We start from the raw sequence: 15821 nt of genomic DNA, 5'->3' as shown, positions 1-15821 counted from the left end.
ATCGTACTTTAAAAGAAAAATTATATCAAAAATTCACACAACTCGGTTCTCAACAATGGGTGTATTTAATCCAGAATATTGTTGATAATTATAAATAATACAGTTCATTCATCAACAAAATCAAAACCATCAGAAACATTTACAAAATTAGAATATGAAAAGCAGATTAATTTGAAAAAGCCCAAGTTCAAAGTTGGTGATATTGTAAGAATATACAAATGGAAAAGCCATTTTGAAAAAGGTTATACACAAAAATGGACTCGTGAATTATTTAAAATCATTGATGTAATGGATACAGTCCCTTGGACTTACAAATTAAATGATATGAATGGGGAAGAAATATTAGGGACATTTTATTCACAAGAATTACAAAAAAACAAAGCTAATAATTCATTAAACAACATTTCTATTCACCCCACCCAGATTAGCTAATTTAATTAGTGGTAATAAAAATAAAAAAATTAAATAAATAAAAAATCATAAGCCACGCCCACACAGACCCCGCCCACACACCCCGCCCACACAGACCACACCCATCATCCCCCACCCTCCGTGCACCCCCACCCTTGACCCCTCACCCCCCTCATCCCACCCCCACCTTCCCCACACACAAGGGGAGGGGAGGGGTGGGATGAGGGGGGTGAAGGGTCTTTGGCAGGGGTGCACCTCCCCATTCCCTCCTCCTTTATTCTCTTTTTGTAATTAATAATTAAATAATTGTAAACAAAACAAATATATATAAATAATATTGGAAGCATTAGATTCTTTATATTATTAAAACATTTTTCTTCTTCTTCCCAAAACAAATCATCAATATCTTCCCAACATAAGTTGAAGGTTGGTTCAGCAGATGTCTTCAGGTTTTGAATCTCTTTCTATTAAAGACAAGAGGGGAGAGATATTTATTTCATATTTACGTTCCATGTCAAAGCGTCTTGAAAAGCGCTATACAAAATAAATGTATTATTATTAATATAGGGTCGGATGCCCTTCCTGACACCAACCCTGAATCACCTCTTACGATGCGCAGGGATATGGTGTACCTATTATAAACGGTGAACCACACACACACGTACACACATGCTTACCTCGAAAAAATCCAGCTTAGCGTCAAGATCGTTGAGTTGAAAATGTAGAGGTTCACAGGTTGGTAGGAAATAACCACTCCTGGGGAGATCAAAATCATCCCACTCAAAATTTTGGTCTTCGAGGTTAATACTGCAAACAAAATAAGGAGAAATTACTATGCTGAAGTAAGCCTGACAAAACATCACACACATGCACACACACACACACACACATTCACAGATACATACACATACACATACACACACACACACACACACACACACACACACACACACACACACACATACACATACACACACACACACACAATCTCGTTTTTTTCATTTCTGTTCCTCACAATTCGATCTCTATTTTATTCACAGACACACACACACATACACACACACACACACACACACACACACACACACACACACACACACACACACACACACACACACACACACACACACACACACACACACACACACACACACAATCTCGTTTTTTCATTTCTGTTCCTCACAATTCGATCTCTCTATTTTATTCACAGACACACACACACACACACACACACACACACACACACACACACACACACACACACACACACACACACACACACACACACACACACACAATCTCGTTTTTTCATTTCTGTTCCTCACAATTCGATCTCTCTATTTTATTCACAGACACACATGCACACACATACACATACACACACACACATGCACACACCTCTCGTTTTTTATTTTCTATCATACCTTTCACATGAATTTTCTAAGAACGGTGAAACATTGAATTCATTCTGAGCCCACCATCTCGGAGGTAGGTTATTCAAACCCGTATTCAGTTCGTTGTGGAACTCTTGAGAAACAACTTGAAATTCTGCCAGGATATTTACAATATTTGAATTGCTGCAATGAAGAGGAAAAATAAATTATTAGTTGTATAATTAATCACATACAAAGCTCTCATTAACAGTGTTTAATACCAAATGAACTTACCAATGTCCTGGCGAGTATTCTTCATCAGAGGAAAGACTGGAATAAGACAAGCTCATCTTCGTTCACAATGTTTAAATGTCCCATTCGGAGACCTCTCTTTTTATAATGAACAAAATGTATTTCGGGGAACTGAAGTGCTTGTCAGCTTTTGGAAACTGAGGGCGTGTGTTTGTGAAAAACAGGAAACAGGACAAAGAGAATTCCTTGGAAGTTATCCAAGTGAAACAACGTCATTTCTCAACAATGAGCTATTAATTAGAAAAGGTTCGAGTGGTATATAAATGGAAAACAAAATGAATGTAAAAAATATCAAATAAGTCTTATTGAAAAGGCAACTGGTAAAAAAGTTCACAAAACAAATAAGAGAATTAATTTAAATACCGGTGAGTTGGGTAAAAAAGATAAAAATATTTTTGAGTGGACGGAAAACTTTGATGGTTGTCAGGAAAATATATACTTTAATTTTAAAATGGTATGTGGGAGAGGAGGCGCTCAGACAAGAACATTGAGGGAGGTTTATCATTTTATTTTAGCTCAGTTAAAATATCTTGATAAAGAACCAAACTCAAACATATTTTTTGTTAATGTATTAGACGGTGAGGAGAGTTGTAGGAGAATTAAATTATTTCCCACACATAAACAAATATTTGTAGGGTCGTTGTTTGAGTGGGTCAAAGATGATTCACCAGATGATATTAAGAGTAAAAGGTTAAAAGGTCTATAAGGTCAGAAGAATCACAGCTTCACACAGAAGGACCATTGTTTAAGTGGTCTAATGAATAAGGATAACATGTCAAAAGGTTAAAAGGTTCGTAAAGAACAGGGTGAGAGAAATAGAGGTGTTTAGGGGCAATGAGGGAGGGGAAAAATTAACATGTAAGTGAATGGGGATTTGGGGTGTCCCAGAACCAACATTATTACACTACTGACGGCAGTTTGGCATGTATGACCAGCTCATGGTGGAACTCCGTAACGAGGACGAGCAGCATCCATGCAGCATGCAACATCACCCCTCCACTGTCAAGCTCATTGTCAAAGCATGCTTGATCCTGCACAACCTCATGAGGACCAGGTAATTCATGTTTACAGAGCATATATTATACAGTATACAATGCAATTTAACTTTTAGCCTATGCTTATAAACATTATATGATTTACCTTAAATGTTATATGTATCATTATATTACTTTTTATTGTACAGCGCATTAGAATATATGTTTTTATTATAGGTGCGCTTTATAAGTAAATAAAATCAAATTCAAATTCCAGGTACCCAGGACTACAGAACCAGCAGCTTGACCGGGCAGAGAATGAGAACCGCGACCTTGTTCTAGGAGCATGGCGAGAGGGACATCACTTGGAGGATACACAGACAGCTACTGGCCCCAACACTGCCTCCAAGGACGGAAAGAAACAGAGGAATCTCCTCAAGCACTGGGTTAACTCCCCAGCTGGCGCAGTTCCGTGGCAAGATAGGATGATTTAGATATTTGTATTACTGCATTGTTCAGGCAATAAAGGACCTCAGAGACAGTAAGATTCCTCTTGAAATGAACATTGTATATATATATTTAAAAAAAAAATAACCACCTTTCGAGGCCATTTTTCCCCGCAAAGCGGGGGTTGGCCTTTTTCGGGAACCGTGGTTGTTGTTGTTTTTTGGTCCCCTTTTTTGAAGCAATGTTTTATGGCCGGATTCCCTTCCTGACACCAACCCTTTTTGCCGCCTTCAACGACAAACAGGGAATTACCAGTGAACTGGTACTCAATTTGCCGACCTCGGAAGGATGACAGGCTGAGTCAACCCCCTGGCGTTAATTCAGCGATCGACCGGGATTCGAACCTAGGATCCTAAGCCAGCACCCTAGCCGCTAGCCCAACACCAGGGAAATGAACATTGTATAAAAAGCTTTTTTTCAATTATGCACTTTGCACTATACATGTACACTTCAACAAATAAAAAATGTTCTTTTTTGTTGACACTTCGATGGCTAGTGCGGTTATGATTTGAATCGTCGAGCGGCAGCCTTTTAATAGGCTACGCCACGTTATCGTCGGCGATACGCTGCCGCGCGCTATGCATAAGTTAGACTATCGTTGGGCATAAGTTGTGAACGCCGACAACACGCTAAGCATTCGTTGGTATAAGTTATCTATAAGTTATCGAAACGTTCTGTGTACGTTACTAATACGTTATGCATACGTCCAACTCGTTATGAATACGCTATTATACGCCCAAAACTGAAAAAAAAACCGATAGTTCAGTGAACGCCAGCGTTTTAGATAAATTTTGATACGTCGGCATACGCTGGCTAAATCGTCAAGGTGTGACAGCCCCTTTAGCAATAATATGCTTTTGTGGAACTTTTGATCTTTCATTTCTGAATCATTTGGCACTTTTCGGATTTGAAATGTGTAGGAAAGACATAATTGGGGTTTGTGATCACATTGTTTGTAATGATCCACCACTCTCCACAGGGAAGTAAAGGTAATGGAGCATCAGTTGAGGCCCAAAGGTCTTGGCCTCGGGGCTGACCGTTCTGCATTGGAGGCTTTGGAAGGTAAAAAGCCAGCTCGGCCGTTGAAGCCTGGTGAGCAGAGAGCAGCAGAGGAACCTTTGGGCCATGTTCCCGGTGGCCACGTGCTTTTAGAGAGTGGTCCACACAAAGGACTCTGTGGCAAGGTGATACACCTTTACCTACTTTGAGACTGCTAGTATTATATGGATTCTGCTCAAAACAATTGTTATACATTCTCTCTAAGGGGTGTTGCAAAACATTTTAAATTTTTTTCCCCCGAGAACCCGTTACGGTTGTGCACGTATTCGGACATGACGTGTGCGTGCGTATGTGCCCGTGCGTACGTGCCGTGTGCGTACCTTGCGTCCACGTCGTCACTTTTTCTTCGCTTGTCGTTGCTGTGATGGTTTGAACAACGCGTCGCATGTGCGTTATTCTATTCTCGGCTATTTTAACGTGCATCAAAGGAAGCATGCCTCGGGGGGGGGGGGGGGGAAGGTAAAATGTTTTGCAACACCCCTTATATTCGCCTTATGCAACCTTATATTCGCCTTTGCAATCAACCTCTTGCATTTGTTTCATCATTCTTTATCGGGGATGTTGGCTTAGTGGTGTTAGCCTGGTGTTGGCTTGGCGGTTAGGGTGCCGGCTTGGGATCCAAGGATCCTGGGTTCGAATCCCGGTCGATCGCTGAATTAACGCCAGGGGGGTTGACTCAGCCTGTCATCCTTCCAAGGTCGGCAAATTGAGTACCAGCTTGCTGGGATGAATGATCCCGGTGTGTACCCCGGTTTAGAATAGGTACACCATATCCCTGCGCATCGTAAGAGCGTGACCAAGGGTTGGCGTCAGGAAGGGCATCCGGCCATAAAAGCATTGCCTCAAACAGGGAGCCATGATTGTCATGGGGCCCGCAAGGCTAACCCCTGCTCAAGCGGAGAAAATGGCCTTAAAACGATCATTCATTCATTCTTTATCGGGGATGATAGCACCATTGTGGGCTGACAGGATGGCCTAGGTCCCTAGGAGGTATGCACACTTGCCCCTATGCCGTGTAGCCTGGGTTTGAATCCCAAACCAACTATAAACTGTCATCCCAGTGTTTCACAGGCAGGGTGATTCATCAATATGTGTCCCCTCCCTCGGGTGGACGTTAAACTGGGTGTTCCATTTGCCGGCATTAGTTGGTGGATGTTAAAGACCCCATGGTGTCCTTCGCGGAGAGTCGGAGATCTATTGCTGACACCATGGCCAAATTCCAAATCCCTGCTCTACCTACTGCTGGAAGGATGTGGCGAACCACCCTGTGTAACCGTTGCCAAGAAACACCTTTGGGAGTACTGAACCTGCTTTTGGGGCAGAACACCAGAATACGAATTGTCATTATAAGTTTTGTGTCCTGTTGAAGTCTTATCAAGTCACATGTCAGGTGACACAAAGTTAAAGCTCCTACAACTAAGGCGAACTGAAATAACTTGCTGTTCAATATAGGCTTTTCTGAAAATTACGGAGGGCCACATTATTCTTTATTCTTTATTTTTACGGCGAAGCACATAGGGCAAAGCCGTCTAGAACAGTGTTCGTCTGTCCGTATGTATGTATGTATGTATGTATGTATGTACGTCCCCATAAACTTATACCAATCAGAGCTGAGGATCTGGTCACATGACATGGTGATGTGATTTCGTCTGATGTCATTACGGCGGTACAGCGGCTGACTCCCCACACACTGCCATTTTGATTTACCGTATATACCGGTGTATAAGACGCACTTTTTTATCGGAAAAAGTCTAAAGTTGGGGGTGCGTACTACACACGGGGATAGAAAAAAAACTCGGCTTCAAAACAAGTCAATTTTCCAATACATTTACGGAAAAAAGTATTTTACGAAAAGCGATCTCGGTTGCACGTTTTCCCCGTTGCGTCGTGCACAATTGCGCCGACATGCAGGGCCGCCATTGCTGCTCGTTCGCCCCAGATGGCAAGCGGGTTTTGTACCATTACGTGCTTTCTATGGATTTGCCGCTCAAAGCAACGCCGCTTCCGGAATGTGAATAGAACGGCTTTTCCCGCTCTGAAAAGCCACATCGGTCTTTTATTTTGAAGGTCTTTTATTTTACGACTGCAATTGCGTAGCAATCCGAAATTATAGGGCAGATTACCGTAAACGTCAGCTCGGACTGAAACGTCTTCATACGCTCTATCCGGTTCCAGAGAAGAGAAGATCAAGATGTCAAGGCGGTCGTACACTTCAGCGCCTCAAACTCTCCGTCTGCCAGTCTGCAGATATCATGTCGCCATAATCTGTCGGTATGACGCCGCACGCACATCACACAGCATCTTCCCGACGATATGGCCGACAAAACGACACACTTGCAGGCGTTCATAATCAAGCTTTGCCGGGAGCACAACTACCCGCTCAGCAGGATCGGAAACGCCGACCAGACCCCTTTAACCTTCGACATTCCAAGAGGGACCAGCATTGGAGTGAAGGGGGAGCAGACCGTCAGTCAAGACCACCGGCCATCAATAAGCCTTTCAAAGAAGGTATGTGGCGATGCTGGGCGAATTGGATGTTGGACGGGGGCAAGTTACACAAAGAGCAGGCGAATGAGGAAGGTGGACCTCCTGACAATTTGTGGCTGGATTGTAAAGGTGTGGGAGGAGATGCCACCAGCAATCATAAAGCGGGCCTTTCTCAAGTGCTGTATTTCTAACAGCATGGATGGTACCGAAGATGATATAATCTGGCAGGAGGGAGATTCCAGTGGCGGCGACAGCGACAACGAGAGCGATGGTGACCTGTACTACCCAGACGAGGACTTGCATGCCATCTTCGAAGAGCAGAGCGACGATGAGGATTTTCTTGGCTTTACCTGAGAAGCCCATCACACACCCAAACGGCCCTTTGCAGTGCCACAACTCCACAATAAAGAATGTTTTAATAACCTCTCTACTCTCTCCTTTCTTCTATGAAGCATAACCTTTCTTTCCCTTTCCTTTCTCCAATTTTCCTTTCTCCGAAAATAACCTTTCTCCAATCGGTTCTTCTGATCATGTGCTTGTGAAAGTGGACATCTCTCTGGCCATTCTCAGAGAGCCTCCTCAGCGCCGACGAGTCTGGCATTTCATTCAGGCTGACTGGCACGGTCCGCAAGCAGCCATCAATCATCTGGACTGGTCTCCCATCTCTACTGCCTCTGACATCAATTCTTTCTGGGAATTCTTCCAAAGCAAACTGCTCTCTCTCATGCACAGATTTATCCCATCTCGTCTTCAGTTGTCTTATCCTTCCTCACGTCCATGGTACACTGAATCTTGTGGTGAGGCAGTTGCCCTGAAACAACTTGCCTTTGCCTCTTGGAAGGCAAATCCAACTGAAGGCAATCTCAGTTCCTTCCACCAAGCTCGGAACAAGTGTGTGTCTACCCTCAGGAGTGCCAGGAAGCACTATCTCTCCACACTCAAGATTGAGCTCTCAAACTTGTCTCCTTCCTCCAAATCCTGGTGGCGTCTGGTCAAATCCGTTTCTGGTGTTTGTTCCCCCTCCATTCCCTCCCTTACCTCAAATGGCTACACAGTTGACACCACTCGTGACAAAGCTGAATGCCTCAACTCTGTGTTTGCCTCAAAATCTTGTGTCCCAAATCCATCTCTCTCTGTTCCCACCTTTCCCAGTCGAACCCAACTGCTCCTGGACACTGTGTCCTTCTCTCCTGACAAGGTGGAGACGTTTTTGTCAAACCTCGACTCTGATTCTGCAACTGGACCAGACGGCATCAGCCCACGGGTCCTAAAATCCTGCTCTGCCGCTCTATCTCACCCTCTCTCTGTTCTTTTCACCCTCTCTTTTGCTCAAGGTCATCTGCCAGCATCTTGGAAATCAGCAAACATTACCGCTTTACACAAAAAATGTGCAAAAACAAATTCTTGCAACTACAGACCAATCAGCCAGTTTCCAATTATCAGCAAAGTCATGGAATCCATCATTGCTTCGGATATCAAATCCTTCCTCTTCTCCAATGGCTTGACCTCTGATCATCAATTTGGATTCAGACCAGGTCATTCTACTCTGGACATGTTGCTTCTGCTGTCTCAACAATGGATGGAGGTCCTCAATGCCAAACAGGAAATCAGAGCTGTCTCACTTGACATATCACGTGCCTTCAATACGGTCTGGCACCCAGCTCTGCTCACCAAACTCCCCTCCTATGGTATCCATGGAAATCTCCACTCATGGCTTGCGGACGTCCTCTCTGGTCATAGGCAACGTGTGGCCCTGAATGGATTTCTCTCATCTCCCCTTCCTGTTCTGGCTGGAGTTCCCCAAGGTAGTGTTCTGGGCCCTGTGCTATTTCTGGTCTTCATCAATGATCTCTCCGACTCTCTGGAAAATCCTTTCTATCTCTTTGCTGATGACTCCACTATCTTCCGCTCCATTCCTCATCCCTCAGATCGGCAGTCTGCAGCCTCCTTACTCTCTGCAGACCTGGACAAAATCACAGACTGGTCAAACAAGTGGAACATGTCTTTCAATCCTGCCAAATCTCACACTCTTACAATGTCTCTCCGAAAGGACCGACTGGAAAACCCTCCCATCTACTTTCTCAACAATCCTCTCCAAGAAGTTCTGTCGCTCAAGCTTTTGGGTCTCACTATCTGCCATGATCTTTCTTGGGAAAACCACATTTCCAAGCTAGCCTCCAAAGCCAGTCGCCGACTGGGCATCCTCCGTCGTGTGAAGTCCTTCCTTGGCACACCTGAGCTCCTCACCACATACAAGGTTTTCATCCGCAGCTCAATGGAACACTGTTCCCCCCCTCTGGGCTGGTGCTCCTGCCTCGCACCTAGCTCGGCTTCATGCTGTTGAAACCAAAGCTTTCAGAATCATTGGAATCTCCTGCGATGAAGTTAACGCCGAGGGCCTTTCACTCACTCACCGCAGGCAGGTTGGTGGTCTTTCTGTCTTCTACCGACTCCTCTCCGGCCTTGCTCCCCCAGCTCTCTGTGCTCTGTCCCCCCAATATTCCTTCAGGTCGCACAAGATCTGCCTGCAACCCTCTTATGGTTAAACTGCCAAAGTCTCGGCTCTCTGCTCACCTTCACTCTTTCATTCCCCTTTTCTCCCGCCTCTGGAACAAACTCCCCCACTCCCTTCAATCCCACGCATCCCTCCAGGTCTTTAAAACAGCTGTTCACCACCATCTCTTATCTTCCCCCATCCAAAACCTTGATCTTTTCTGCCCCCGCTAATGCACCCCAGATACACTTTTTTTTTTTGCAGTGTTCAAATGTTTTTTACCTCTCCCACCTCCCCCCAAGCCCTGCCCCTAAAACATTTCTCCCGTTGTCCCTGCTCTCAAATGTTGTGTTTGTGTCCTTCCCCCTCTCTCCCCATCTTGTCTACCGCTCCCCTTATTTTTTGTGTTTTATGTGTCGGTTTGACTTTTTGTGTGATTAATGTTAGCTCTTTCACGAGCCTCGATCTTGTATACAAAAAAAAGAAGCAAAGAAGCTCCCGCAATTCCATGCACATCTGGACACTGACGCGTGTGTAACAGAATACTGACTACATATAGCTAAATATTTTGACGTTTTTTTTCCCCCTTTCAAAATGTTCATTTTGTGCTACTTAAAGTTTGTGTACAAATGCATAGATTCACGCTACTGTAATCTGAAAGTGAACAATTTTTTTTTTTTTGGAGGGTGGAGGTTGGGGGTGCGTGTACTATACACGGGTGCGTATTATACACCGGTATATGCCGTTCATGCCGAACATATTGTCGAACCTGTCATATATCATAATAATCGCCATGCTCTGCCTTTACGTTCTTCATTCAGTGAAACACAAACAAACCGATTGTTAAAATGACCATCAAATATCGAAATAATCGGCGTTACGGTTCTTCCAACAATACGGTATGGTACGTATAGGCTTCAGGCATTATGCCTCACCTTTGGACCGCTTCGGACAAATTAAGCCCAGGTTTCTTAATACAGTAGTGCATCGTTTCAGTGGTATTGTTTTCGTAATAATAATAATATAGTAAATATAACCATAACACTTTAATCCCAATGTCATGAATGGAAAGTTGATGGATTGAAGCGGTGTATAGTTCATGATCAATGATATAAGCGTTGTTTGGCACTAATATTAATAACCGCGGAACTAAGGAATTTGCCTCGTTTTTTTTTGTAGTAATATAATTTTCGAAATAATAATGTAACGTTAATATTATAGTAAATCGTAACACTAATCCCTTCATAGTGACTGCAAACTTGCTGGAAGTTAAAATATATCATCTAAGTCACGTGAAAAAGTAAGTACACCCCATGTAAAGTTTTGACTTTTTCAACATATTTCAACACACAGCTATTTGATCTTCATTTCAACAATATTGATAGATAAAGGTGATATAATATAACAAATATCATGAAACGTTTACATTTTGTAGTCCATTGTATAATTTAAATGAACATAAATGCAAATGTTGCATGTGGAAAAAGTAAGTACACCCCTACATTTATCACTACTTCAAATACCTAAAATTAGAATCAGGTGCACCAGCTCAGGTGCAAATTATTAGAACATCGTTAAAGAGGATCTTGGAGGAACCTGTCTTATTTAAACCTCAGACATTTAGTTTGGTTTGCTCTTTGTTGAAGTGTGCGGCGTCACCATGCCTAAATCAAAAGAGCTCTCTGCGGCCTTCAGAAAGAAGGTTATAGATGCCTACGAGTCTGGGAAGGGGTTTAAAAAGATCTCCAAACAATTTGAAATCGATCATTCGACTGTCCGGAAGATCATCTACAAGTGGAGAAGATTCCAAACAACTGCCAACTTGTTCAGGCCAGGCCGCCCCAGCAAATTCAGCCCGAAAGCAGACCGCAAGATGCTGAAAGAAGTCTCTAAGAACCCCAGAATGTCATCACGGGACCTACAGGTAGCTCATGCCACTGTTGATGTCAAAGTGCACGAGTCTACCATTAGAAAGAGGCTGCACAAATTTGATCTACATGGGAGGTGTGCCAGGAGGAAACCTTTGCTGTCCAGAAAGAACACCAGGGCAAGACTAAAGTTTGCCAATGAACACCTAGGCATAGACCAGCACTTCTGGAACAATGTGCTCTGGACAGATGAAGCAACGGTAGAGCTATTTGGCCACAGTACCAGAAGACATGTTTGGCGAAAACCAAAGACAGCATTTGTCCACAAGAACCTGATACCAACTGTAAAGCATGGTGGTGGAAATATTATGGTTTGGGGCAGCTTTGCTGCATCAGGGCCTTGGCAGCTCACCATCATAGAATCCACTATGAATTCTTCATTGTACCAGAGGGTGCTTGAGGATAATGTGAGGTCATCTGTCGGAACGTTGAAGCTCAACCGAACGTGGACCTTGCAACATGACAATGACCCTAAACATACCAGTAAATCCACCAAAGAATGGCTGAAAAGAAAGAAATGGAGGGTTCTGGAATGGCCTAGTCAAAGCCCGGATCTAAATCCCATCGAGATGTGGGGGGATTTGAAACGAGCTGTGCATGCAAGAAACCCCTCAAACATCGCACAGCTGAAATAATTCTGCATGGAGGAGGAGGGCAAAAATTTCTCCCAGTTGATGTCAGAGACTGGTAGATAGTTATAAGAAATGCCTACTTGAGGTTGTTTCTGCCAAAGGGGGCAATACCACCTATTAGAGCCAAGAGTGTACTTACTTTTTCCACATGTGAAATTTGCATTTATGTTTATTTAAATTATACAATGGACTACAAAATGTAAATGTTTCATGATATTTGTTATATTATATCACCTTTATCTATCAATATTGTTGAAATAAAGATCAAATAGCTGTATGTTGAAAAAGTCAAAACTTTACATGGGGTGTACTTACTTTTTCACATGACGGTACATATTAAAGTAGCGGCAGTTTTGTGTCCATTACGTCTACTAGGGCATGCCCGTACGTGGGTGCCCGTTCCTTGCCAAAAAAAAAAAAAAACGCTACCCGTACGCTCTACCCCGCCCGTACGCCCGTACGCCCGTAAACAAAAAAAACAACGCTCTTCGCTTCCGCCCTTCGCTCTGACTGAATTGGGAGAAATAATGCGCATAAGAAATCGAGAAATTATTATTTTCTCCGGAAGAAATCGAATTACGAACCGTAATGGCGCACGCGCTCGGCTCGGCTCGCTCTCACATCGGCCACGCCTACGCAACAACGCGTTCTGTGATTGGCTGCCGGAAGTGCAGTCTTCACTGTCCGGAAGGTCGCAAATCGCAGTTACGATGAATCGCAAATTAGTTTTAATTAGTTTTAAAACATAGTTTAACGGCAACATAGTTTTCCAACGTGAAATAAATGAATACGCTCTCAAATGTGCCGTCCGAGGCAGAGTCTGTTCGCCACGTTCGGCACACGTGATAGCTCGCTGCTCTCTGATTGGTTGAATCGTTTTTTGGACATAGCTCGGTAACTACTTCTCCGATTAATATGAAACCTTGAAAAGGCACATCCTCGGGTCCCCAGCAATATACCTGGCAAGTTTAAAGTATATCGGACCCGTGGTTGTCGAGAAACAGCGGTCACAGACATACAGACATACAAACATACAAACATACAAACATACACACAGAGATTACTGGAATTATAGATAGATGATGTCATTACGACGGCTGACTCCACCGACGAACATTTTAATTTACTCGTTCTCCCGCTCACTACCGGAGCTGCAGGAAGGGTCATTCCTCTTTGGGGTATATAGATTACAGTCGATCTGTGGTCGGGTCTCAAGAACATTGGGTGTGTGTTCATTTACCAAGTTTATTGTGGAGAGGTCGCCAAGTGGTTTAAGCATTCGAGCAAGCACTCCATTCAAAACCATTAAGGAACGGCTGGCTTGGCAATCGCTAGCTAGCTGCTTGGTAAATGAGCACACCCACAACCCTTGTGGGGTACATAGATTACAGTAGATCTTTGCTCAGTTCTGCAAGTAAAACTTACCTCATGGATGTTGGGATTCCTACAAATTTCTTTGTATAATGTTATAAGCAGCATTAGCAACTGTTTAAAAAGCTAATAATTTGTGTTTGTGGTTTTTAATATTTTACAAGCCCGGCTGCGCCACTGTTAGCCTTTTGGTCTTGTTTTATCCACAATTAAGAACCACAATCTGGGTGCCTTTTTACTCTGCCTATATGGCATACTTGTGTAATTCCTTGCTGTTCAAAGATGAGAGACAGAGACAGACACATGAAACAATAAAATCATATTTTATTCCAAAATTTAGAGCAATAAATATTCATGACTGAGCGACTGTCATTGGGGGAAATGGAAATGTGCCCACACTGACTGGTATGATGGCTATAACTACAAGGTATAGGCTTAACCCATTTTTGTTGGTTAAAGGGATAACACAGAACACAGTGATGCTCGTTTTAAAAAGGATTGCCAGGATTAGCAAGGGAAATTGTGGAAGGTCAATTAAAAACAGATAGACACCAATGAAAGCTTATTTGGGGGGAGGAGGGGGCACAAGTTGAGAGTTGGATTAAGAATCTATTTGAATTTTCAAGTCTTTTGTTAGCTCCACATTCCCTCTTCTCAACGGCATTTTTGTATGTGCATCCTGCTCTTTCTGATGTCTTTAGCATGTCATTGTTCTACTTTGTGATGGCTATGCTCCTTATCGGGAAGGCATGGAGATTGTAAAATGGCTACCTTTGACCTTTGTGATGACTACCTTTGACCTTGTTCAATTGTTTTTTCTTTTTCTGGCATTAATGGTCAAAAATAAATTCTGGAGAAAACAGAACACACATGCTTGGTCATTTTGTATCTTCCCAAGACAGTTATTGTTTCAGTGGTTCTTTGATATTGACATTTATGTTAAATTAAATTTTACTCTGTTGAAGATTCCCAGGAGCTGTAAGCATGATGTGATGTGCACAGATTGAAGCGGTGGATGCTGACAATGCACGTCTCGTGGTGCGACTGGCGCTGGGAGGGAATGCCATGACTGTGAGTCAGTACGTGGCACGACCCGTGAGCTCCAAAGAGTATGACAAGTTGCGTCAAGGCTCAAGTGAGAACTTTGCTCTTGCACTTTTGGCATTATCAGAGAACCGTTGCACTGGCCATATTGTTATTTGTTGTCTACCGGGAGCAAGGAGTTAATTAATCAATGCCAGTGTTTAGCTTGAACAAAGCCACTTTTTTGTGTGAAATTGTGTGAAATTTCAATTGAAATTGTGTGAAAACAGATTAAACAATCTGTTTGCAGATTAAACTGACAATCAAACTGACAATCAATTGCAAAACAATCAAAACAGATTAAACAGATTAAAATAAAAATTGTGTGAAAAGTGCCACTTTTTTTTTCTTTTTTTTGTATACAAGATCGAGGCTCATGAAAGAGCGTGAAAGAGCACTTCGGTTACAGATTTACTTATTCACATTTGGGTATGTATGAAATGCAGGAGAAAATTGCAACTTTGACGATTTTGTAAGGATGAACAGCTAAACGTCAAAAACCAACACTTCGTGCAGGTTTTGGAGAATTCTTTTTTTATTTTTTGGTTAAAGGCTCCAATCACAGACTGTATAGTGCTTTTCGAGGCCAGGCCTTGAATAAAATAGCTGCATTGATAGAAAAGTGAAGAAAGAGAGAATAGTCTGAGTTTTTGAGGGAGTAAAAAAAAGTCTGCTTTTTGAAAAGGGGAAGGTCATAAGGTAAGTGTTTGGAAATACATGGGAAGGTAAAGAGTCCAGAGTTTGGCAGTGGTGGGGAAGAAACAAACATCATAACGGCCCACCCTCGAGTTGCCAATGGCCACACAATAATCGTGCAATGTAGTGACTTGTCGAGTAATCCGTGGTCTCGCTAATGGTGGAGGTACACAAGCAACAAGTTCTTTGGAGCAGAAACCGAAGTAATATCTGTAGAAAAGAGAAACAGATTAAACTTTGTGGCATAATTTGAGTGGGTCGAGTTTTGAGGTCAGATTGGAAGAGTTGATAAGTCAGATTACTTTGGATTCAATTCTGTCCAGTAAGTATGTGGAGCTAGAACCTCCCCAGATGTGAGAGCAGTACTCTATACAAGGACGAATCGATACCTTATATAATTGAAGCAACTGTTGAGAGGAGAAGAATCTTCGACAGCTGAACAGGACTCCCAGTTTCCTCGAGGCAGACTTAGCTATTTGTGTAATGTGTGGATT

The 15821-nt window shown here is 42.9% G+C and overlaps 1 protein-coding gene and 1 long non-coding RNA gene across 6 annotated transcripts in view; one reads left to right on the top strand and one right to left on the bottom strand.

The window, feature by feature from the left end:
* GPKOW (G-patch domain and KOW motifs) overlaps window positions 1-15821 on the top strand; it is a 106559-nt gene that overhangs the window by 59840 nt on the left and 30898 nt on the right. For 2 of the 3 annotated variants that reach the window (XM_078786555.1, XM_078786556.1), the window contains exons 5-6: window positions 4557-4761; window positions 14551-14683. In XM_078786555.1, coding sequence (XP_078642681.1) covers window positions 4557-4761; window positions 14551-14683 — 338 coding nt within the window. Of the gene's footprint in view, window positions 1-3031; window positions 3151-3347; window positions 3538-4556; window positions 4762-14550; window positions 14684-15821 lie in introns of all 3 variants that reach the window. The other variant, XM_078786553.1, reaches the window with a different exon arrangement.
* LOC137418110 (uncharacterized) lies at window positions 610-2555 on the bottom strand. 3 transcript variants are annotated; one of them, XR_013624938.1, is made up of 4 exons: window positions 2079-2555; window positions 1890-1988; window positions 1089-1218; window positions 610-875 (listed from the first exon to the last, which is right to left on the bottom strand). It is a non-coding gene; the product is annotated as an uncharacterized LOC137418110 (long non-coding RNA). The 3 variants fall into 3 exon arrangements; XR_010982563.2 differs by having other exon boundaries at window positions 1836-2555; XR_013624937.1 differs by having other exon boundaries at window positions 1890-2555.

The sequence above is a fragment of the Myxine glutinosa genome, chromosome 11 (assembly GCF_964187855.1).
Source record: "Myxine glutinosa chromosome 11, kmMyxGlut1.1, whole genome shotgun sequence".
In the NCBI taxonomy this organism is placed as follows: Eukaryota; Metazoa; Chordata; class Myxini; order Myxiniformes; family Myxinidae; genus Myxine; species Myxine glutinosa.
This window is presented reverse-complemented; position numbering and strand designations above follow the sequence as displayed.